Genomic DNA, 20976 nt, shown 5'->3' with positions numbered 1-20976 from the left:
TGGGTCTTCCAGCATGACAACGACCCGAAACACACAGCCAGGGCAACTAAGGAGTGGCTCCGTAAGAAGCATCTCAAGGTCCTGGAGTGGCCTAGCCAGTCTCCAGACCTGAACCCAATAGAAAATATTTGGAAGGAGCTGAATGTCCGTGTTGCCCAGCGACAGCCCCGAAACCTGAAGGATCTGGAGAAGATCTGTATGGAGGAGTGGGCCAAAATCCCTGCTGCAGTGTGTGCAAACCTGGTCAAGAACTACAGGAAACGTCTGATCTCTGTAATTGCAAACAAAGGTTTCTTTACCAAATATTAAGTTCTGTTTTTCTGATGTATCAAATATGTATTTCATGCAATAAAATGGAAATTAATTACTTAAAAATCATACAATGTGATTTTCTGGATTTTTGTTTTAGATTCCGTCTCTCACAGTTGAAGTGTAGCCTACCTATGATAAAAATTACAGACCTCTATGCTTTGTAAGTGGGAAAACCTGCAAAATTGGCAGTCTATCAAATACTTGTTCTCCCCACTGTACATTTTGGGTGTAAACGCATTCAATGCACTCAGTTTGGTTTACACATGGCAAACAAGCTTTTTGGGGCATCAAGCAAAATAGGCCTATTATAGGCTATAAGGCTTGTATTAATGTCGGTCGTTGTGCCAATAGCTTAGTCTAGTTTTGCTCAACCACTGTGCCGTGGCGTGACCCACTGGCGGGCCATAGAGCCCCATCTAGTGAGCCGCGGAGGACCTCTCACATCAGTATATCACAAAGATAGCCTATCATTTATTTGGGAAGGTGGTCCTCAGGTCCTTGGAATTGTTTTAACAATCAGAAGTTGGCCTTGAATTACAAAAGGTTGAGCTCCCCTGGCTTAGTCAATGATCATGAGCAAATACACCAAGTCTAGTGAATCAGTAGCTAAACAAAATTACACTTGGGGGGCGTAGTGGGGGTAAACACAGTTTACCCACCTCTTTGAAATGAGGCAGAGAGTTTACTCACCTATTTTCAATGAGGACAAGGTGCGCAAACTACTCACCTTGTAAAGTATACCCACCTCTGTATTTACCACTACACCCCTGATTATTACACTACCAATTATTTACACATACACATTGGGGCTTTTAACACTTTCATGTATTTGGTCAATTTGGTCATGGGTCCCCCCCAGGAGGGAGATGACTTGAGGAGGTTGTTTGTAATTGAAAAGTTTGTAGCTACCTGAATCTACTAGATATAGGCTAATAATTCCTTCACATCATTGTACACAAGCCTCAGTGTTCAACTGTCATATCATTTAGGCTACTTGGGCCAGTATAGTTTATGCTTTGTGAGCCTGCCCTCAAGTGTTGAAACTGTTGAAACTACACTACAGATAAATCAGGGTTGTAGCTTATGCTGCATTCAAGGTCTGCTGGTAAAGTCGTCTTTCCAACTGTGCATCCAAGTGCTTTTGGTCTGAAATATTAACACACACACACACACACACACACACACACACACACACACACACACACACACACACACACACACACACACATATATATATATATATATATATATACTGTACATGGTCTGAAATATTATAATAAACACACACACACACACACATATATACTTTTGTAATAGGAGATATATTTATATATAATATGTATATATAGCCTATATATATATATATATATATATATATATATATATATATAGGCTATATATACATATTATATATAAATATATCTCCTATTACAAAAGTTATTATTATTAGCCTACAAGCTTTCCGATCATGCTTGAAGGCAGCATAAATGTTCTAATTAAAAGAAACGTAAAATAAAATGTAAAATAAAATGTATTCAAGGGAGGAAACACGGTAGTGTTATGTTCTTCAAAAAATACACAATGAATGAAATATATTGTCAGTATATCGAGGTTGTATACCTAATTGTCATTTATGAATTAAAGAAGAATATTGATGACATTATGCTCGTTCACGTGCGCTGGATCCTCGTTCACTTGTCGCCCATCTTCCTCCTCCAGGCGAGTAGACTGTCACAACTTGTCTGAAGAAAGAACGCTGCGTTGTCTAATATTGGCCAACCACGGATACACTGCGTTGACAACTAAAAGGTATGTAATGTTATTTTTCTTCAAACTAACCAGCTTTTTCTGTTTTTATTTTATCATTCATCTGTCATATATGTCATCTACCGTATTTCAGGAAGTAACGTGAGCCTATACTATATAGGCCCTAGAAGTTCCTACATTGTATTAACTATTTTCAGACTTAAGACAACAGCACTACTGGGTGACTTAACTATCAGTAATGTAAAAATACGCTATCAAAAATGTGTAACATGGGAAGGGCTAATATTAGGAATAATTTATAATAAAAATGTAGGCCTATAAGTGGACATGTCTAACGTTATCCAATATTAGCCTACAACTACAAGTAGACTAGCCTACTAGTGAGTAGTTAGCCTACTACTACCACCACATAGTCTAGTTGTATAATAATAATAACAACAATAATAAACACAACAGGCCTATATGAATTCTTACATAGCCTAGTTATACCTGCCTCAAGAAAAAAATAATTATATTCTTAATGTCGTGGAAGGTCCATATTGCAATTGCTAAATGTTGTTAGGCTCATATTTCAGTTGTATTTTATTATCTGTTTATATAATATATGGCCCTAAAGTATGTTCCATTATGGGGAAATGAAGCTTGGTGCTGCAAATTACCCAACTTCCTTTTTGTGACTTGTGAGGGCAAGCAAAAGGTTGTCAGGGCTTGAGGTTTACTTTCTATTAGCATAACAAATGACTCTAAGTCTGTAACAGTTAACATATCATATATATACACATATCACGTATATATAGTCAAGTCCTTGGAAAGGATGCGCTTTCCCGGTGGCTTTCTTAGTGTTGCTAAACCAGCAAAGTTCAAAACATAAAGATAATTGCACCTAAGGCACAAGGTAGCACACACAGATCTTCAGGACAAAGGATTATCTATTTCACCATTTATTTGGCCATGTCAGGTCGATACATGCCAATGTTTTTGTTTTTGTTTTTTTTACTTTGGTATATGACTCCCCTTATTTGTTACTTCCTTGAGCCAGGTTGTATATGAGGAGTCATAAAGTAAAAGTTGAAACAATAGGGGAAAATAACTAGACCACACAAATATACATTAAACAAATGAACAGAACAAAAGGTGAGGAGGGAGACTGAATGAATAGTCTGAAGTGCAGGGGGACCAGGTGCATCCAATCAGCAACGACCCCAACACCAAGCTCCTGCAAGACAGGGCCAGGAGAGTGGACGGGTCGTCACACTTTTAGATGTTTTATTACAGAAAGTGTATTAAACCCATGACCAAAATAGTCATATTCTGTCATTGTGTTGTTTATGGTTGGAAATTCTAGTGAAAATAAATTATTTTACTTTTTCCTTGGGACCCCCTAGAACCCTCTCAAGGGCCCCTGGGGTCCCCAGACCCCACTTTGAGAACCACTGGCTTATAGTGTTTATTTCTCCAGATGTGGAAGTCAGTCGTGGGCCACAATGTGAGCATGAAGGTGGCTACAGAGGGGGACGACTGGGAGACGGACCCTGACTTTGAGGTATACTTCTAGGGGTGTGGATCACATAGAGGACACTCCTCAATCAGCACTTGTCTGTGTAGTGTGTATTATCTTGCCACCGTTTCCAAAGGTAATTCACTTCAGCAGAGACTTTGCGTTTCAGAATGACGTGTCGGAGCAGGAGCAGAGGTGGGGAGCCAAGACCATCGAGGGGTCGGGGCGCAGTAAAGAGCACATCAGGTACTGTAACCAGACCAGATGCAGAGTGTGTGCTTCTGTGCTGATGCTTCTGTAAAGGAACGTTTGATTGTGCTCTTGGAGACTGATGGAGCAGAATGCAAGTACAGAGTGCAGGTCAGAGAGAGCAGAGATGCTGCTGTGTAGCAACAGGAAAAGGAAGTGAGAGCAGAGCGCAGCCAGTTAGTGCTAATATGGGTAACATGGGGTGATGACACTTAAACCACCAGGCTGCTCACTCCTGACTATATCATGCTGATGATAAGAATAGCACTTGAGATAGCGACTAGATTTTGAGACTATACGGTGTGTGTGTGTGTGTGTGTGTGTGTGTGTGTGTGTGTGTGCGTGCGTGCGCGTGCGTGCGTGCGTGTGTGTGGGGGGAGGGTGACTGGTCCATGCTACCATTTCCTGCAGGCCAAATACAGTATGAGTACTAACTTTGAGCATTGAGCAACTCTGGGTATTAAAATGAGTACATATTTTGATATTTACAACTTTAGCCCTGCTCCATTATTGCTTTGAAAAATGAAAAACAAAATCGTAAATGTTAGTCTAATCAGACAGCCTCTTCCCATCTAATTTACTATGGAATAGTACTTCAGGTATCACTGAATGTGATATCTATTATGATTAGCCTACATTAGGTATAACTGTTACCTACTATGAGTATGAGGAGAGACTTCAGAGATTTGGTCCAAAGTACACTGGAGCACAAGGATTTAAGCATACAAACATACATACATACATACATACATACATACATACATATACATACATACATGCACAGAGCAGGTTAATAACGGAGAGGTCTGTTCAGATGTGCATTCTGGTTCACTGCTGTGGCACGCGTTGTCTCCCTTCCTCTGTCTGTCTGTCTGTCTGTCTGTCTGTCTCTCTCACACACACATATACACACACACACACACACACACACACCCGCACGCACGCACACACACAAACACACACACACACACACACACACACACACACAGTCACCATTAGGCAATGCCAAATACACACACCAGTCCCGAGTCCGACCATGTGTGTGTGTATGTGTATGTATGTGTATATATATATATATATATATATATACACACACCTTTATGTAAACACTATGTAACATAACTATGTTATATATATATATATATATATATATATATATATATATATATATATATATATATATATATATATATATGTATGTATGTATGTGTATATATGTAAGGGATAATGTATAGTGAGCCAGTGATTACTGGGGAAATAATGACCGACAGGTGAATGATTGAGCCCGACGTGCAGCGGAGGGCTTAATGATTCACCTGAAGGTCATTATTTCCCCAGTAATCACCGGCTCACTATACATTATCCCGCTTAGAACACGGCCTACAACTAAATCATTCAATAATCTGACAAAAATAATTATTCAAATAGATTTTTTAATAGCGTTTTCAACGACAAAGCGGTTTCATTCGTAATTGGCACACAAGACACCACAGCTGCAACTGGTTGGCCTAATTAGTACACTCTGCGTCTCTGTCTGCTGACAAAAGGCTCTTATCAACTGATTAATCCAGGTGTGCCTAATCATTGTCGTGAGTGTTGACACAGCTGGATTAATCAGTATAACCAGCAGCAGAGCAGCGGTCGGTTGTCGAGAAATAATGACCGGTGAATCTTGTTGATTGACCAATCAGAATCGAGTATTCAAGAGAGCCGTGTTCTAAATATATTTATAAAACGGCTCTCTCAAATCAAGCAATCTGATTGGTTCACAGCCATTGTATAAATCAAGTAACCCACTCCAATAACCCATGGCCATGGGTTATTGAGTTGCCATGGCAACTCTCTTACTAAAAGGCTTTGGTTACCTCAAATGACCATGTAGAAAAAACAAATGGCGGAGACAGCTGTCAGATCCTTGTGAATCGATCTTCGCTTATAACTTTACTAATACTTCGCAGAAAATTATGTTTTGTACAAGAATAGACGCGGGCTAATGTCTTCTTTGAAAAAAAAAGGCTGTTAACCCCGCATTTAACCCCGCATTTAACCCCGTAACGTTAGTTGGTGTCGGGCTTTGCAGAAAAGCTCTCAGCTTCTCAGCAAGCGCTGAGAATGCAGCGCTGCGCTCGAGCTGCGTGTCGGGCTTTCCAGAAAGCTCTCAGCTTCTCAGCAAGCGCCAGGATTGGCCAATGTCAACTTCAGTCTCCAGAACGATCCAATATTTGCCACAACACACTGGCTCTCATGCTATATTGCTTAAATATACTGTGTGTGTATATATATATATATAGGCCCATTATTGTGACCAACATTCAGATGCCTGTAGTCTTGACCCCTATATATATATATACAGTATATGTATGTATGTATGTATGTATGTATGTATGTATGTATGTATGTATGTATGCATGTATGTGTGTGTGTATGTATATATATATATGCCTGTAGTCTTGACCCCTGCATGACCTTCCAGTGTTGCAGAGCTCAGGCAGAATGTCTCTAAAGAACATGAGCAGGTGAAGCAGAAGGAACAAGCCCAGGCTCCCAAAGCCTCCTACGGCTACGGAGGGAAGTTTGGAGTGGAGAGAGACCGCATGGACAAGGTTTGATCTGTGATCATCCGTCATAATCATTAATATTCTAAATATGAGGTGATGTTTATAGTCTATAGGTTTGGCGTGTTCATCATGAATATGTCTACACTACCCAGGTGGCCATGGGGCATGACTATGTGGCACAGATTGATCAGCATTCTTCCCAGACGGACGCTGCACGAGGGTTCGGTGGGAAATTCGGTGTTCAGAAAGACCGAGTTGATAAGGTGAGAAGCCAAATCTACCACTTTACTAATCCTTAATTCTTAAAGCGCTGATGGACTAGTAATCCACAAACCTCCTACTCAATGCACTGTGTTGTTTGTGCAGTCTGCCATGGGTTTTGAATACAAAGGGGAGGTGGCACAACACACATCCCAAAAAGGTAAGCCAGCAGTCCAGCTTAAAAGAGAGAGAGAGAGAGGGAGAGAGAGAGAAGCCAAATCACTTTCAATGAAATCCTCTTTTCCTGCAAGTTACTACCCAACAAAATGGTCTCACCCTCTTCTATGTTTCTCACAATGCATTATGCTTTTAGATTACTCGAAGGGATTTGGAGGAAAGTATGGGGTGGAGAAGGAAAAGGTGGACAAGGCTGCCTTGGGCTACGACTATAAAGGAGAGACAGAGAAGCACCAGTCACAGAAAGGTGAGTTAAAGTCACAGCATCAGTTAGTCTTGACTCTATTTGCCTTGTGATACAGAGTAAATTTCATGTTTTATTTTTCATTCTCATGTGTTTTTACCAGATTACTCAAAGGGATTTGGGGGGAAGTTTGGTGTTGAGAAGGAGAAAGTTGATAAAGCTGCCTTGGGCTACGACTATAAAGGAGAGACAGAAAAGCACCAGTCACAGAAAGGTGAGTTAAGGTCGTAGCATCAAGGGGGGGGAGTGGAACAAGATCCCTAATGAAATTAAGTCTGCGAATTCTCTGAATGGTTTTAAAAACATTCTGAAAAAAATCTTGCTGAGTAAGCTAGAGTAATGTGCTGAGCCTTTCGTTGAAATTATTTTTTTAACTTGTGCTGATTGTATCTCTTGTTCTTTTTATTCTTGATTGTTCTATATTGTTTGTATGATGTTATGTGTTACTGTATGTCCTGTTTTTATAAGACCAGGGACCATGTTGGAAATAAGTGTTCACACTTTTACATGTTTATCCCTTGGATTTTGTTGTCTTTTATATCCATAATAAAATCAATCAATCAATCAATCAACCAGATTACTCAAAGGGATTTGGCGGGAAGTTTGGTGTCGAGAAGGAAAAAGTCGATAAAGCTGCCTTGGGCTACGACTATAAAGGAGAGACAGAGAAACATGAGTCACAAAAAGGTGAGGTAACAACGCCCACAAGTTAATACCTGCAGTGTCTTACAGGATCTATGTTAAACTAATCATATTGATCGCTCTGTTAAGATTATGCCAAGGGTTTTGGAGGTCGTTATGGAGTACAGGAAGACCGCATGGATAAGGTGAATGTTTTAACCGATAAAGGTGAAAATGGCTTTCCCTTGACTTTTTCTGAGTTAACACATGTCCCCTCCTGTTGATGACTAGAGTGCAGCTGCCTTCACAGACATGGACTCGCCTACCTCTGCTTATGAAAAGACACAGCCACTAGAGGCTGGTAGGTTTACTTTTTCTTTTCAGTGAAGGCTGTTATGCCCGCTTGCTGTAAAACCATTTCATTCATGAGAGTTGAATTGTTTCCTGTGACTGCCAGTGGGCTGGCACTGCAAATGTACTTATCATATCATTTCTATCTGTGCATGCAGCAAGTGCAGGTGGAGGGAAACTGAAGGCGCATTTTGAGAACATGGCCAAGGCATCAGATGAAGAGAACAGGAAGAGAGCAGAAGAGGAGAGAGCTAGGAGACAGGCCAGAGAGAAGAGAGAGCAGGAGGAGGCCAGATGCAGGCAGCAGGTATGTAAATATGTAGTGTTACTGATGTGTCATGCAGATTGCAGTCCCACTGATTGTCACACACCTGAGTGTGCGAAATTTGTTCTCCGCATTTGTCCCATCCCCTGGGGGAGCGGTGAGCGGCAGCAGTGCCACGCTCGGGAATCATTTGGCGATCTAACCCCCCAATTCCAACCCTTTGATGCTGAGTGCCAAGCAGGGAGGCAAATGGGTCTCATTTTTATAGTCTTTGGTATGACTCGGCCGGGGATCGAACTCACAACCTCCCAGTATCAGGGCGGACACTCAAACCACAAAGCCACTGAGCTGGTTAACTATTCTATTGTTTGTCTGTAGGAGGAGACAAAGAGAGAGGAAGAGATTTGTTCCCCATCGGTTCCACATATGGCTCCGGAGTCCAACATGCCACCACCAGAAATCCACCGGGCCCTGCCTGAGATACCGCAAGAAATACCTGAACCACAGGCAGAGGTGCACCACTCAAAATATCAATCGTATACTGACTGTTAAACTCAGAATTATTCCATTCAGTATATTGCAATTCTTCCCTGGGAGAGGAACATCTCTAGGGAGTTTGAGAGGAAAATGTGGAGAGGTCATGTAACCAGAGATTTTGTGTGTGACGTCAGGAGGAACCAGAATATGAGGAGCCCCCCTGCTTGCCCTCACGCTCAGATGAGTTCCTGGACCTAGATGAAGCCCAGGCACTGCAGCTCCCTGGGAGACCAGCAGAGGAGGAGGCGGAGGAGGAGGATGAAGGAGAATATGAGGACATTGGTACACCACCGCCTGGTCAGTTAGAGCAGGACTTGTTTTTTCTAAACCAGCAAGCCTCTGCCCTGTTACATATGAAGCACTCATTGTCAGTGTTTTCCTCAACAGTTGTGGATAATCATGACTATGAAGACCTGACATGCAGCCAGACGGCGGTAGCAATTTACGACTACCAGGGAGGTATGTAAAAACACCTTTTAATTTGATCAGGGTTCCCACATCTTCTTCAACATCAAATTCAAGGACTTTCAAGGCCCAATTCCCCAAATTCAAGCACCCAACATGGCATTGTTTTGAGATATGAATCAAGGTTAATTACTGTGACCCATGTTAGTTGCAATTGCAAATGACAAATCCACCTACTGCAACGCTTGTTAGAAAATACTTTTTCACTTGTCGAGAGCTGGAGGTGGAGCGAAATTTGACAGAGGTGGCCCCCTTGTAATTCTCTATGCAGGAAAGACCCTAAATTCAAGGACTTTCAATGACATGTTTATTTTCAAAAACGTTTAAACGTTTAAAGCCTTGATTTTTATTTTTCAAATTCAAACTTTCAAGGATTTCAAGGACCCGTGGGAACCCTGTTTTATGTTACAGAAATCAATATTGTGATAATTTCTCAGCCAGGACAAATCCTTTGGTCTCCTCTCGACACAGAGGCAGATGATGAGATCTCCTTCAACCCGGATGATGTCATCACCAACATAGAGATGGTGGACGAGGGCTGGTGGAAGGGACAGTGTCATGGACGCATCGGCCTTTTCCCCGCTGCATTCGTTCAGCTGCAGTGAGCAGCACCAGTCAAGCTTTTCTTATAATAGCTCAAATAGGCTAAATACCATTTTTGACCTGTTTGCAAAGACACATTTATACAGTATCAGGTCACATATCTTGTCTTTTCGCCAGAGGAAGAGTCATAGAATAAGAGAATAAATCACAGCTATTTTTGTGCCAAACGGTTTCTGATCAGCCGATTCAAATCTGATTTCACTGTCTGATGCTATACTTAGGGTAGGTATCTGTGGTATCAGAGTAATATTTAACTAAGTTATGCTGGCAATTTTCTGTCAGATTTTTGTGCAATCACCATTGAAAAATTAATATTGGCAGCAAGGGTTTATGCCTTATATCTGGCTGTCTGCAATGAACTGATCAGTCAATAAAAGACTCTACTGGCTAGCTTTTCTTTGTATCATTTGTATGCTTACAAATTGTATGACCGTCCGTTATTCATCACTGACAACTTACGCTGGAGAGCTACAAAATACCTAAAAAATGAATAGAACAAAGCATGGAATTGCAAATATTGATTTTAATTTGAATACCCACTGATTTTATTTGTAGCAAAGAATACACATGAATCGCCTCCACTGCCTTGATGCTGTAACCCAGGCCACACATATTTTGCAAAAGTCTGATTTCTTTAAGACTTATACCAGCATCAAAATGGGATCCCTCCTTGCATAAGAACCAACATTTTCCTGCAGTGAACTACTGTACAATGATACTGTGACAACCACGAATACATCTGATCATCCACTGAATGGATCAAGAGCAGCAAGTCCACATTAGCATGTATACACTCAAAGGAATACATGACATGATGCCACGCCCCTGTGTAGCACATTTTGAAGGCAAAGCAAAAGTCCTTTGGTTTCTTCTGTTTTACCAGGCAATGCCCTTCTTCTTCTTGGCATTGCCGCCTTTCTTCCCCACCCGTTTGCCTTTCAGTTTCTTGGCCTGCCGTTGGTTCATCCACTTAGGGTATTGTCCGTGTTCATCCAAATGAGTTTTCTTGCTGCGCTTGCTGTCCATGTCCATTTTCCCATCTGCAACACAAAGGGATTTTTTTCTTCAAATCAGATTCTATAATCGACACACTGTGTCGCAAAAAGTAAAAGGTACTCCGTTTTAGTTCATCATTTAGTTGCCTTTGTAGTTCACAGCCTTGTCATGTGATGCTAGTAGGCCAATATGAGCAGCAATGTTTTAATGCACTGTCAAAGTATGTGCTTCCTGCAGAGAAATGTGATTATGCCATGCCATTAATGTCATGAGTAGCCCAGGTTGCCCTCACAAACAGTACACTAATTCTTTGGTCATACAGAGTATTACCAACCAATCAGCCTGCTTTGGCTCCCTATGCCTAACTGGCAAGTGGCAAATCTACAGAATGGATTGTGGCGGGGTCTCATTTTTACTTCCTCAGCAGGATACCAAATCCCCCAAAATACTTCCCTACTATTATTGCATCCTACATTACTGATTTGACAATGTAATGTTGTAATCAATTTCTAGGGGAAAGTAGCATAAACTCTGGTGGACAGCTGATTTGATTAAAAGTAAAGTAATTCTAATAGTAGTAATAATAATAATAATATTCTAGTAATTTGCCATCCATGTATTTATGTCCATGACAAATGGTGCACAGACTCTACAGTGATTGATAGACACTGCTCTCCAGAATATGCACAATTCCTTACCATTAAATGCCGTTCCTTTCATTTACCTAGGAAATTCAGTACGGGCTGTTTACATAGCCCCAGACGCCAATGCTAAGCTAGCACTCAGCCATCTGCTAACTACAGTCAACAAACAGCAAACAGCCCATCCTGATGGAGTGTATTGTAGCAGGTGATTTTAACAAAACAGGCTTGAGAACTGTGCTCCCCAAGTTTGTGAAACATGTTAAGTGTCCAACGAGGGGGGAAAACACACTTGACAATATTTGAGCTACCCTCAAAAAAGGCCATTGGCAGTGCAAGATTCAAGATTTTTATTGTCACTCCATGGTACAAGTATCACGTGTGAAATTCTTGTGCTGTGGACTCCGTTTACAACATAGTACAAATATAACAGGGCATATGAGTGCAAAAACAACAAGAGACACAACAAGCAAAAACAGCATACATAAGATCGAGAGGGCACTCGACTGTAATGACAAGGCAGCTCTGGAGACACGTACAGGAAATAACCAACTACAAAGGTGGACAGGACAAATTTGTCAGTGGAAACACCATGCTGGCGGAGGAATTAAACACCTTCTAGTAGCAGTTCAGTTCATTAAAAGTGTCAAAATAAAATACTATGTTGAACCTTTATGACTGTAGTCTACTCTGCTGTGTTATGGGATGAGTTTGTCACTCACCATCATCCCCCTCCATGTCAACATCCTGCTTCTTGATCTTGTCAGCTGGCACCACTGTGACAATCTCCTGCATGTCACTCATCATGCCCTCTCCTTTGCCATCCAGACTCAGAGCCTGCTTCAGACGGGCCAGCTCCTTGGGAGCGTTTTTCTTCCTCTTCTCTGCACGCATCTTTCGCTTCCATTTGCTCCTTAGACTTTTGGCCATTTTAAGGATGTGCTGGGAAAAAACACCAATCACAGTTTCAGGAATATACACTAACGTTAGTCCACGTTATAACGTTACCAGCATACGTTAACTAAAAGCTGTGTGTCAATTGTCACTTCACATGTATTGCTAAATGTATTTACTAGGTTAGATAGTTTCTGATACACACAAAATTATTTAATAATAATAGATTGGATTTATATAGCGCCTTTCAATACGATATACATAGATACGTTATAAGCAGCAGCAACATTTCTAGCAAGGAACTTAGCTTGTTAGCTCTCCAACTGCTATGGCATGGAATGACTGTCTTCAACACGACTGAGCTAGTTTAGCCTGCTGAATACCCATCGACCGATAGTAGAATTCGTAAATAAAAACAAAACAAAACAATTGACAGTAACTTACAAACAACTAACGTTACCTTCCTTAAAGCTTCTCCGTGGACAGACAGAAGCACACGTGTTTACAAAAAGAAGAAGAAAGTCGATGACGCACGTTCGAAGAAAGAGGAAGCTGATTGGCTGCCTCACTCAATCCTAAGATCGCCTGGTCTGATTGGTTGCCACTCCAGATCCAGGAAGGACGACTAAACAAGAAGACACTCCTTTTAATATATCCATGGAAGACACCGAAGAGAGGAAAGTGAGCAGCAAACTAAACCCACAAATACATTTATTTTACATTCATTTGTAGCGATAAGTGCAATATGGTTGTAGATGAGAATATCTATCCTCTTCTTGACAGAGAATACTGTGGTAATTCAACATTAGAGCTACGACTTCACGAAGAAACAGTTGATACAACTTGGTGAACGTCACGCAGCGTCGTTGTTTGAACCCATGTGAACCACAGGTTTGAACTTTCTAATTTATGTGTGTCTTTACAAGAAGGAGACAGCTATGAGGAGCAGTTCTTCAGCCTCTCTGGCTCCTGCTCGCAGCCTCGGCTCAGTCCGCCACAGCCCCCCGCTGTCTGCAGGGTTAGCCCAGACACTCACCCTGCTGGACACGGCTGCAGAACAGCTGATGGTGCACAGAGACTTCCAGGCGGCTTTCGACACGTGTGATAGAGGCTTGGCGACTCTCGAGCAAGAGGACAACAGGTGAGTGGTCCTACTTGTATGTCACTGAGTTATGTGGTATGTTGTATGTGCAGTCTGTACTTCCCAGACCGCATTTTGTGTCACTTCACTTGAGTGCTGAATGTCCCTTCTGTGTTATTTATATCCCTATAGGTGTGGAGAGTTTAAGGCAAACTTCTGCATTTTAGGGATTCAAGCACTGGCTGAACTGAATCAGTGGCATGATGTGCTCTCGTGGATCCTTCAGCATTACGAGCACCAGGAGAAAATACCTGCCAAGATAATGCAGATGTGGTGAGGATCTTTGTTATGCTGCTCATATTTTGCACACACTGCAGGCATCACTTCCCTTTTCGAATGTCATCCAAACTAACCCTCTGTATTCATTTTCTCTCGTCTTTGCAGCATACTTCTCTACACCAAAGTGGGTGAGCAGGCTACGATGCAGGAGGCAGCCAGGCTCTGGCTCCACTGCCCGTCCAACAGTGGGTCAGCAGGGTTCAGGACGGTGGCGGAGCTGTACCTGTTGCATGTCCTCGTACCTCTCGGACATGTGGAAGAGGCCCGGGAGTTAGTTCTTGGCGAGGTTGGGAGCAGGGCGTTCACAGAGGACCAGAGGCAGACGGCGTTGGATGTTGTAGAGAAAAAAGAACGGCAAAACCAAGAAGCGCCTTCGGATCCCAGTCTCAGCACGAGTCCTGAAACCTCTGGGCATGCGGTTTCACCTCAAGGTTGACTTCATATCCTTACGAGTCACAGAATTAACAGTAAATAAATGAGGTATGCGAGTGTATTTCTGTCATACAGGTGGTGTCATCCAGAAGCTTGAAGCCATGCTAAGGTTTATCTACAGAAGAGTGTTGGTGAGCAGCACCGGCTCATTCACTCTCCGCAGTGTCTTTCTGGCCATTGTCCTTCTCTACATGCTTCTTGTTCGAATGGATCCAGGTTGGCCAAACTATTATTTGTGTCCTAGGCATGCTGGTTTAATCACCAGGCTTGTTTTAAGGATGAAAAAATGTGACTGGAAACAAATCAGTGCATGTTTTTGTCCTGTTCTTTGCCCACAGCTCTGCCCTCTTCATTCATCTGGATTTCCAAACTTATCCAGCTGCTGAAACAGATGTGGAACACCATGTTTGCACCGTACTATCAAGCCCTCGCTCACAGCAAAAAACTGTAAATTCCTGATAATCAGTGTGGTTTGTCCATCTTATTGTTACCTCCGCCAAGGTGGTTATGTTTTCAGGTGCCATTTTGTCTGTCTGTCTGCATGCAGGATTACAGAAAAACTACTGGGTCAATTTTCATGAAACTTCGTGAAAGGGTGTAGCCTGGGCCAAGGAAAAGACCATTACATTTTGGAGCGGAAATCCCATAATTTGCATATTGCAGACTGGACTGTTGGCCTTGGCGGAGGTCTTCGCTCTCTCAATGCACTTCTAGTTTGATTCTGTATTCATTATATTTCATCGTAAGTAAAGTGTTCAGGCTTTATGTATGGTTCTGTTTTTAACTTTGCCTTTTGGAAAATGTCGATCATATTACTAATGTATGCTATTCCACTTATCAAGGACAGTCTGAACAATATTTGTATTTATTAACATGCATAATTCCCATGCTAGAAGCCAGACTCATAGGTGATGTCTTATTGTCTTGTAGTCGACTCAAACTCGACTACAACACTGCCCCACAAACACTAAATGTGAAACTAATAATTGCACTGCCTGTCAAAATGTTTGACTCTTAACACATCAGTAAGCTTTACTGTAGTAAAGAAGAACAGACAGCACAACACATCAGTATTGGGGTACGGTGGTGCAGTCGGTAGCGATGTCGCCTCACAGCTAGACGGTCCTGAGTTCGATTCTCGCCGTCGCCTCACAGCTAGAAGGTCCTGAGTTCGATTCTCGCCTGGGACGCTGTGGGCGCTGGAGCTGTGACCCCCATATCTTCAGTGCCCACTGCCCAGGTGGGCTATCTCGTCGAAAGGGCCTTTCTGTGTGGACTTTGCATGTTCTCCCCGTACCACCCAGGGCAGTGCTGACCAAGTTTGGCCCGCGCTCTGTTTGTTTTGGCCCGCCACGGATTTTTATCCAGAATGCAACTCGGGCAAGTTATCAGATATCTGCACTGATTGCAAAGGGTGGACGAGCTTTTTCATGTGGTGACTTTGTGGAACAGTGTCTGAATGTGGCTGCGGATACTGTGTTCACTCCTGAGATTGCATCCCTGCAAATTGTTTACAAAAGATGGACAATAAAGCTGATTTTCAAAGTACCTTGAGGATTTTTCAAGTTGTGAATTTTAGTCAAATTTCTCTCTTGATTACAAAGGTGGAAAATACAACTGTTTTTAACTGGGTGTTTACTGATTAAATGTTTAAGCTCCCCACAAATGCAGATGTTTTTTTTAAATATATATAACCAATTGCAAATTATTACAATTACCAAACGGATAAAAAGTAGATTATTATATTGAAATGTTATTTTAGATTTAGAATGTTCATTTTCTATAAAACACAATACATTTTAATGTAATTCCACGTTTATTTTTGGCCCTCGGCCCTCCACCCAGATTGAGTTTTGGCCCTTCATGGGAAAGAATTTGGGCACCCCTGCCCCAGGGGGTTCCTCCGTACATAACCCCCCCACTAAAAACATGCAGAAGATCGTCATCCGACCAGTGACGACAACATCTGAAGTTGGTCCAATGATGGTCCCCGGGCGCTGGAAAGAAATAGCGACCACTGCTCCTGGCCTGCCCCCCGGAGGAAAGGACAAGCCTGGATGGGTCAAATGCAGAGTACATATTTCACCGGCCACCGTCAGCATGAGTGTGTGTTGTGGCCGCATGCATGTGTTGTAGTGTGTTCGTGTGACAAAGACAGGCTGAAATAGTTTATTTTTTTTATTGCAGGTGGATTGGTAAGCCATAGACCACAGGTGCAGCTCCTACGAGGTGTTTCAGGTATGTAGCCTGTCGGGATGGGCCCATATGATCCAGGATGGGCGCTCCAGGCCCAGCGGACAACCAGGATTCCAGCAGGGCTTTAAGGAAGCGATTCATGTCAATATCCGTCACATTCCACAGGTTTCCCAACACAAAGGGGCTGCGGAGAAATTAGGACATAGTCATGACACAGACCCCACAGGATATCAACTGTTCAATAAAACTAGGAATTTCTCTGGTAATAAACTCGTTGCGATGTTCAAAAGCTCGGTGGCAGCTATCTTGTGTGTCTATCAACTGGTAAGTTGTTGAAGAGCGTCGATTTGTCTGGTAATTCTCCATAGACCGTCTAAAAGAGCGGTTTTCAAAGTGTGAGGGGAGGCGCAAGACAACTTAAGGGGAGGTGCAGTGCGGTTTCATGCCAATGAAGCAATATTTAGTAGCTAGTTACTGCCTGGACTGCAGGGTTACATTATGTTACTGCCTGGACTGCAGGGTTACATTATGTTACTGCCTGGACTGCAGGGATACATTATGTTACTGCCTGGACTGCAGGGTTACATTATTCTCCCACCATAATAAGCATGATGAATGTTGGAGAACTTGGGCTGAGCGTAATAAAGATGTGTTAGCGGTCTCAAACTCAAATTGCCTGGGGGCCGCTGAGTGTCCAGTTCATGCATTAAAAAAAAAGAGAAAAATGCAACCGTTCATTTATTTGAGGGACAATCTATTTTTTACATTAACAATTTATTTGTTTATTTGAGGGTCTTTGTTTTCTTTTCTTTTTTAGGGACAATGCACATTACTAAATTAGGCAGTGTTAATTTTCAACTGTCCCTTGGAACTCCAGCTAGAATTAGAACTGATCATAAATGTCACTTGACAGCTCAGTAATCCGCTCTGCCACTATGTTGGTTGAAAGGCTGATGTTGCTGAAGTGACTTTTTTTTCTGGACAGACGATATTTGCAACCTGCAGCATGCAGTCTTTTAGAAACGTCAACGTGCCCCCCCCCCCCCCCCCCTCATTTTTTATCCAGAATGCAACTCGGGCATGTTATCAGATATCTGCACTGATTGCAAAGGGTGGACGAGCTTTTTCATGTGGTGACTTTGTGAAACCGTGTCTGAATGTGGCTGCAGATACTGTGTTCACTCCTGAGATTGCATCCCTGCAAATTGTCATGGCAAATTGTTTACAAAAGATGGACAATAAAGCTGATTTTCAAAGTACCTTGAGGATTTTTCAAGTTGTGAATTAAGTCAAATTTCTCTCTTGATTACAAAGGTGGAAAATACAACTGTTTTTAACTGGGTGTTTACTGATTAAATGTTTAAGCTCCCCACAAATGCAGATGTTTTTTTTTAATATATATAACCAATTGCAAATTATTACAATTACAAAACAGATAAAAAGTAGATTATTATATTGAAATGTTATTTTAGATTTAGATTGTTAATTTTCTATCAAACACAATACATTTTAATGTACATTTATTTTTGGCCCTCGGCCCTCCACCCAGATTGAGTTTTGGCCCTTCATGGGAAAGAATTTGGGCACCCCTGGCCTTAGCCTTCCATGGAGTACAGGACTGCAAATACATCCAATCCAGAGTTGGGTGACCACACTGCCCACCAGAGGACTTGTGTCAGCCATATACTACTCACAACTTCAACGTCGAACACAGAAGGATCTACCTTTGACTAAAACTTGGACCATATAAAAATGTATCTGTCTGTAAATTGTGTAATGGTAATCTTTGTTGACCTGCAATAAAAAACAATTGATCACAAAAAAACAAGATATTTGAACAAAGAAGGATAAAGACGTTTTTAAGATATTTCTCAAAGAATATAGGATAAAGATGATTACAACACTTTTGGAACTAGTTTTTCTGCCCGAGTGGAACATACAACACTAATAGTTGTTAAGTGTTGAAAGTGTGTTAATGGGTAAAGAGACATCTTACTAGCCTGCCATGAGGTAGTAGAGGATGATGCCTCGTCCCTCCAGATCGCCATGCACCGCTAGAGCAGCACTACTGCAGCCAGTGAGCAGGGAGGCTGCTCTCATCTCCTGTTCCAGCACCCTCTGGGTATCCAGGAAGCGTATGCCAGCACCGTGACCCACGTAGCTACACAGAGGAGAAAGAAAGTAAGCCATTACAATTGATTAAATCAGGGTTCTTCTCCAAAAAAAGACATTCAAATTGTCTTTGGGAAAAAAAGAAGATTGTGAAGAATTGAGTATTCCAGCCACTCAATCATTTGAATGTCCTCTATTCGGTGGGAGTTCAAACACAAAGTTCTACTAGTACTTGATAATATTCTAATACACGTATTGTCTATGCAGCTCCTAGAATCAAATTAACAGTTGATTTTTAAGTAAGTTGTAAACATCTACGGTTCTGAGGGACTTTAAGCCATTCTCTCCTCTCCCTCAGGATACTTGAATTAATCTCAAACTCACATGTAGAGATCTTTGGCAGCGACAGCTTCCTTCAGTTGAGTGGAGTCAGGAGCAGCTCCACACACACCCTCCCAGCCTCGCTTACTTCAAAGGAGCAAAATGACAGATGAATGAGAAAGAGAGCCGAGGTTTTCAAAGACAGACTACAGGCCTCTCCTCAGACAACACCCCCCCCCCCCATTTCAACAATTGAGCTAAGATAGCCCGATATTGCTGTTTTGACATAACTTCATCAGACTACACACACACACACACACACACACACACACACACACACACAAAAAAAAGGTCTGTCTGAAGGCATTTATTTGTTTGTGACAAGTAAAATTCCCCCAATTTACTGTATCTCTAACCAAATCACACACATTTACACTATTCTATGTGATCTCCTTTTGATAACTAAGGTAATATTTTTTCACTTCATTCACTGATCCTCCCCTGAAACTGTTTAGAGCCCCCCTGGGGAGGCCCGCCTCCCACTTGGAGAACCCCTGCCCTAGAGCATACAGTCAAATCAAAATGCTTCTTGTTTAAATGCCATATGAGTGCTGCTCTCACCTGCTGCTAAACCATTCCTTGAATTGCTCCTGCATGACTGACAGATTAGCATCAGGATAGAGTACATAGAACACCTTCTTAGCATCCACACCGTGCTTCAGAACGGACTGAGGGCCAGTCTGAAGAGAGAGAGTTCAATAATGACATCCATATCCACCATTCAACATATTAGTCATGGGGATAACAATTACATCTGTACCACTTGGCATATTGGGGCAAGTATAGGAGTTAATCTCACCTCTTTCTGAATGCAAAGTCCAAGTAGTGAGTGGAGAGACGGCATGCGGGTAACAGAGCGAGGCCTTAAGCAGGAGATGCACTCCCATGGCAGCTTCTGAAGGTACTGCATGAGGAACAAGACAGAAGCAAATACATTTACACCTCAGTCAGCATCAGAGCTTATCCCACATCACATAAGTCATATTGTGTTTCCGCTTTGCAACTCTCAATATGCTCGCTATGTACAAATCCTTCAAATAATTGTTTGCCAGCCCAGAGATGAAGAAGCCAACCTTGTCCAGGATGAGAACCACATGACCGCGGGGTTCAACTCGGCCTGCCAGGCGGGAGACAGCTGTCTGTAGCAAGCCATCACACTCCACGTCCCACTCTGGAGAAAGTCCCAGAGCAAATGTTTTAAGTTCTCCCTGGGAGAGCAAAGGCGATGCGGACAGCACAGCCTGGAACACAGGGCAGAATAGTTAGTGGTAAGCCAGACCAGAGCAAGACAGAATGAAGACCCAGATGATTAGCCTGGTAAACCAGCCCGTCACGTGAACTCACATTTCATTTGGTTCTGCGTGACGGATTGGCCCCAACTATACGGCTCTGGCCCCAACTCTTCACCCAGTCCTTAGCAGGGGCGGGCGTAGTTGCCTTGACAGACAACTCCTTCAGCCAATCAGCGTCCGATCCAGTCAAACCCAAATCCACTCGGGAGAATGGCAAAAACATGTTTTCCGCCGAGAAACTCCACGGTTGCGGCGATACTCCTGTACTTGTTTAATTGTTGTTATTGAGTCTATTTCTGCAATAACTGCACTTTATGGCTGTTTAAACTAGACAAACGCTGACATTACTCCTCGAGACGATCAGGCTAGGAGGCGGCCATTATTGTTTTGTTAGTGCAGTGCTAGTGGGGTTCCTGATTGGCCAACTTGCGCTGTCAATCACAGCGCAGTCGCTGATTGGCTCTTCTGCTCTGCAGCTTCTGCTAAACACTAGTCTCTTAAAACAGACTGTCTCATCTACATCCAGCGAATGCAGCTATACAGTCTGTACGTTACACCCCCAGAACATGCACAAGGAAGTTGGGAAAAAAACCTTCAGACTGGAAGGAAGTTCTACGGAATCCGACCAATCACGACACGCGAATGCGGCATATTGGATTGACTAATGAGCGGAAGACCCGCCTTTCTGCCGGCATATTGGATTC

At 42.4% G+C, this 20976-nt stretch overlaps 4 protein-coding genes across 11 annotated transcripts; 2 read left to right on the top strand and 2 right to left on the bottom strand.

Annotated features, from left to right (window-relative positions):
* The first annotated feature begins 2006 nt into the window (after positions 1-2006).
* hcls1 (hematopoietic cell-specific Lyn substrate 1) lies at positions 2007-10306 on the top strand. Of its 3 annotated transcripts, XM_083658861.1 has the most exons (16): positions 2007-2121; positions 3539-3622; positions 3747-3823; positions 6300-6429; positions 6537-6647; positions 6751-6805; positions 6959-7069; positions 7170-7280; positions 7643-7753; positions 7838-7893; positions 7979-8048; positions 8197-8345; positions 8682-8816; positions 8975-9137; positions 9228-9299; positions 9777-10304. In XM_083658861.1, the coding sequence occupies exons 2-16, from the start codon at positions 3539-3541 to the stop codon at positions 9908-9910; spliced, it is 1569 nt and encodes a 522-aa protein (XP_083514987.1). In that variant the 5' UTR covers positions 2007-2121; the 3' UTR covers positions 9911-10304. The 3 variants fall into 3 exon arrangements, with proteins under 3 accessions (XP_083514987.1, XP_083514985.1, XP_083514986.1); XM_083658859.1 differs by having other exon boundaries at positions 6751-7069; positions 9777-10306; XM_083658860.1 differs by having other exon boundaries at positions 6751-7069; positions 9743-9919.
* Positions 10307-10422: 116 nt separating this feature from the next.
* On the bottom strand, positions 10423-12954 carry llph (LLP homolog, long-term synaptic facilitation factor). 2 transcript variants are annotated; one of them, XM_083654117.1, is made up of 3 exons: positions 12884-12954; positions 12268-12487; positions 10423-10948 (listed from the first exon to the last, which is right to left on the bottom strand). In XM_083654117.1, exons 2-3 carry the CDS (start codon positions 12473-12475, stop codon positions 10785-10787), a joined length of 372 nt encoding a protein of 123 aa, XP_083510243.1. In that variant the 5' UTR covers positions 12476-12487; positions 12884-12954; the 3' UTR covers positions 10423-10784. The 2 variants fall into 2 exon arrangements, with proteins under 2 accessions (XP_083510243.1, XP_083510244.1); XM_083654118.1 differs by having other exon boundaries at positions 12900-12952.
* A 116-nt stretch (positions 12955-13070) lies between these two features.
* On the top strand, positions 13071-15812 carry pex26 (peroxisomal biogenesis factor 26). Of its 5 annotated transcripts, XM_083631944.1 has the most exons (6): positions 13106-13233; positions 13366-13580; positions 13713-13853; positions 13965-14290; positions 14367-14507; positions 14630-15812. In XM_083631944.1, the coding sequence occupies exons 1-6, from the start codon at positions 13195-13197 to the stop codon at positions 14740-14742; spliced, it is 975 nt and encodes a 324-aa protein (XP_083488070.1). In that variant the 5' UTR covers positions 13106-13194; the 3' UTR covers positions 14743-15812. The 5 variants fall into 5 exon arrangements, with proteins under 5 accessions (XP_083488068.1, XP_083488067.1, XP_083488069.1 ...); XM_083631942.1 differs by having other exon boundaries at positions 13071-13120; positions 13369-13580; positions 14367-15812; XM_083631941.1 differs by having other exon boundaries at positions 13079-13120; positions 14367-15812.
* Positions 15813-16469: 657 nt separating this feature from the next.
* LOC310799906 (separin-like) lies at positions 16470-20619 on the bottom strand (the record flags this gene model as incomplete). Its single annotated transcript, XM_083662514.1, has 7 exons — positions 20325-20619; positions 20054-20221; positions 19780-19884; positions 19542-19660; positions 18984-19067; positions 18484-18648; positions 16470-16671 (listed from the first exon to the last, which is right to left on the bottom strand). The coding sequence occupies exons 3-7, from the start codon at positions 19822-19824 to the stop codon at positions 16470-16472; spliced, it is 615 nt and encodes a 204-aa protein (XP_083518640.1). The 5' UTR covers positions 19825-19884; positions 20054-20221; positions 20325-20619.
* Positions 20620-20976: the final 357 nt, after the last annotated feature.

Source organism: Poromitra crassiceps, assembly GCF_964638095.1.
Source record: "Poromitra crassiceps genome assembly, chromosome: 2".
NCBI classification, from domain to species: domain Eukaryota; kingdom Metazoa; phylum Chordata; class Actinopteri; order Beryciformes; family Melamphaidae; genus Poromitra; species Poromitra crassiceps.
Note: the sequence above shows the minus strand (reverse complement) of the source record. Positions and strands in the feature narration are given on the sequence as shown.

Excerpts from the sequence above, each read along its gene's own strand:
- pex26 (XM_083631940.1), top strand. The coding sequence starts at position 13,195 with ATGAGAATATCTATCCTCTTCTTGACAGAGAATACTGTG. Across the intron at positions 13,234-13,365 it reads TCTTGACAGAGAATACTGTG|AAGGAGACAGCTATGAGGAG; the intron begins GTAATTCAACAT and ends TGTCTTTACAAG. Across the intron at positions 14,291-14,366 it reads GCATGCGGTTTCACCTCAAG|GTGGTGTCATCCAGAAGCTT; the intron begins GTTGACTTCATA and ends TCTGTCATACAG.
- hcls1 (XM_083658859.1), top strand. The coding sequence starts at position 3,539 with ATGTGGAAGTCAGTCGTGGGCCACAATGTGAGCATGAAGGTGGCTACA. Across the intron at positions 6,648-6,750 it reads AGAAAGACCGAGTTGATAAG|TCTGCCATGGGTTTTGAATA; the intron begins GTGAGAAGCCAA and ends TTGTTTGTGCAG. Across the intron at positions 9,300-9,776 it reads AATTTACGACTACCAGGGAG|AGGCAGATGATGAGATCTCC; the intron begins GTATGTAAAAAC and ends CTCTCGACACAG.
- llph (XM_083654117.1), bottom strand. The coding sequence starts at position 12,475 with ATGGCCAAAAGTCTAAGGAGCAAATGGAAGCGAAAGATGCGTGCAGAG. Across the intron at positions 10,949-12,267 it reads TGACATGGAGGGGGATGATG|ATGGGAAAATGGACATGGAC; the intron begins GTGAGTGACAAA and ends TTTGTGTTGCAG.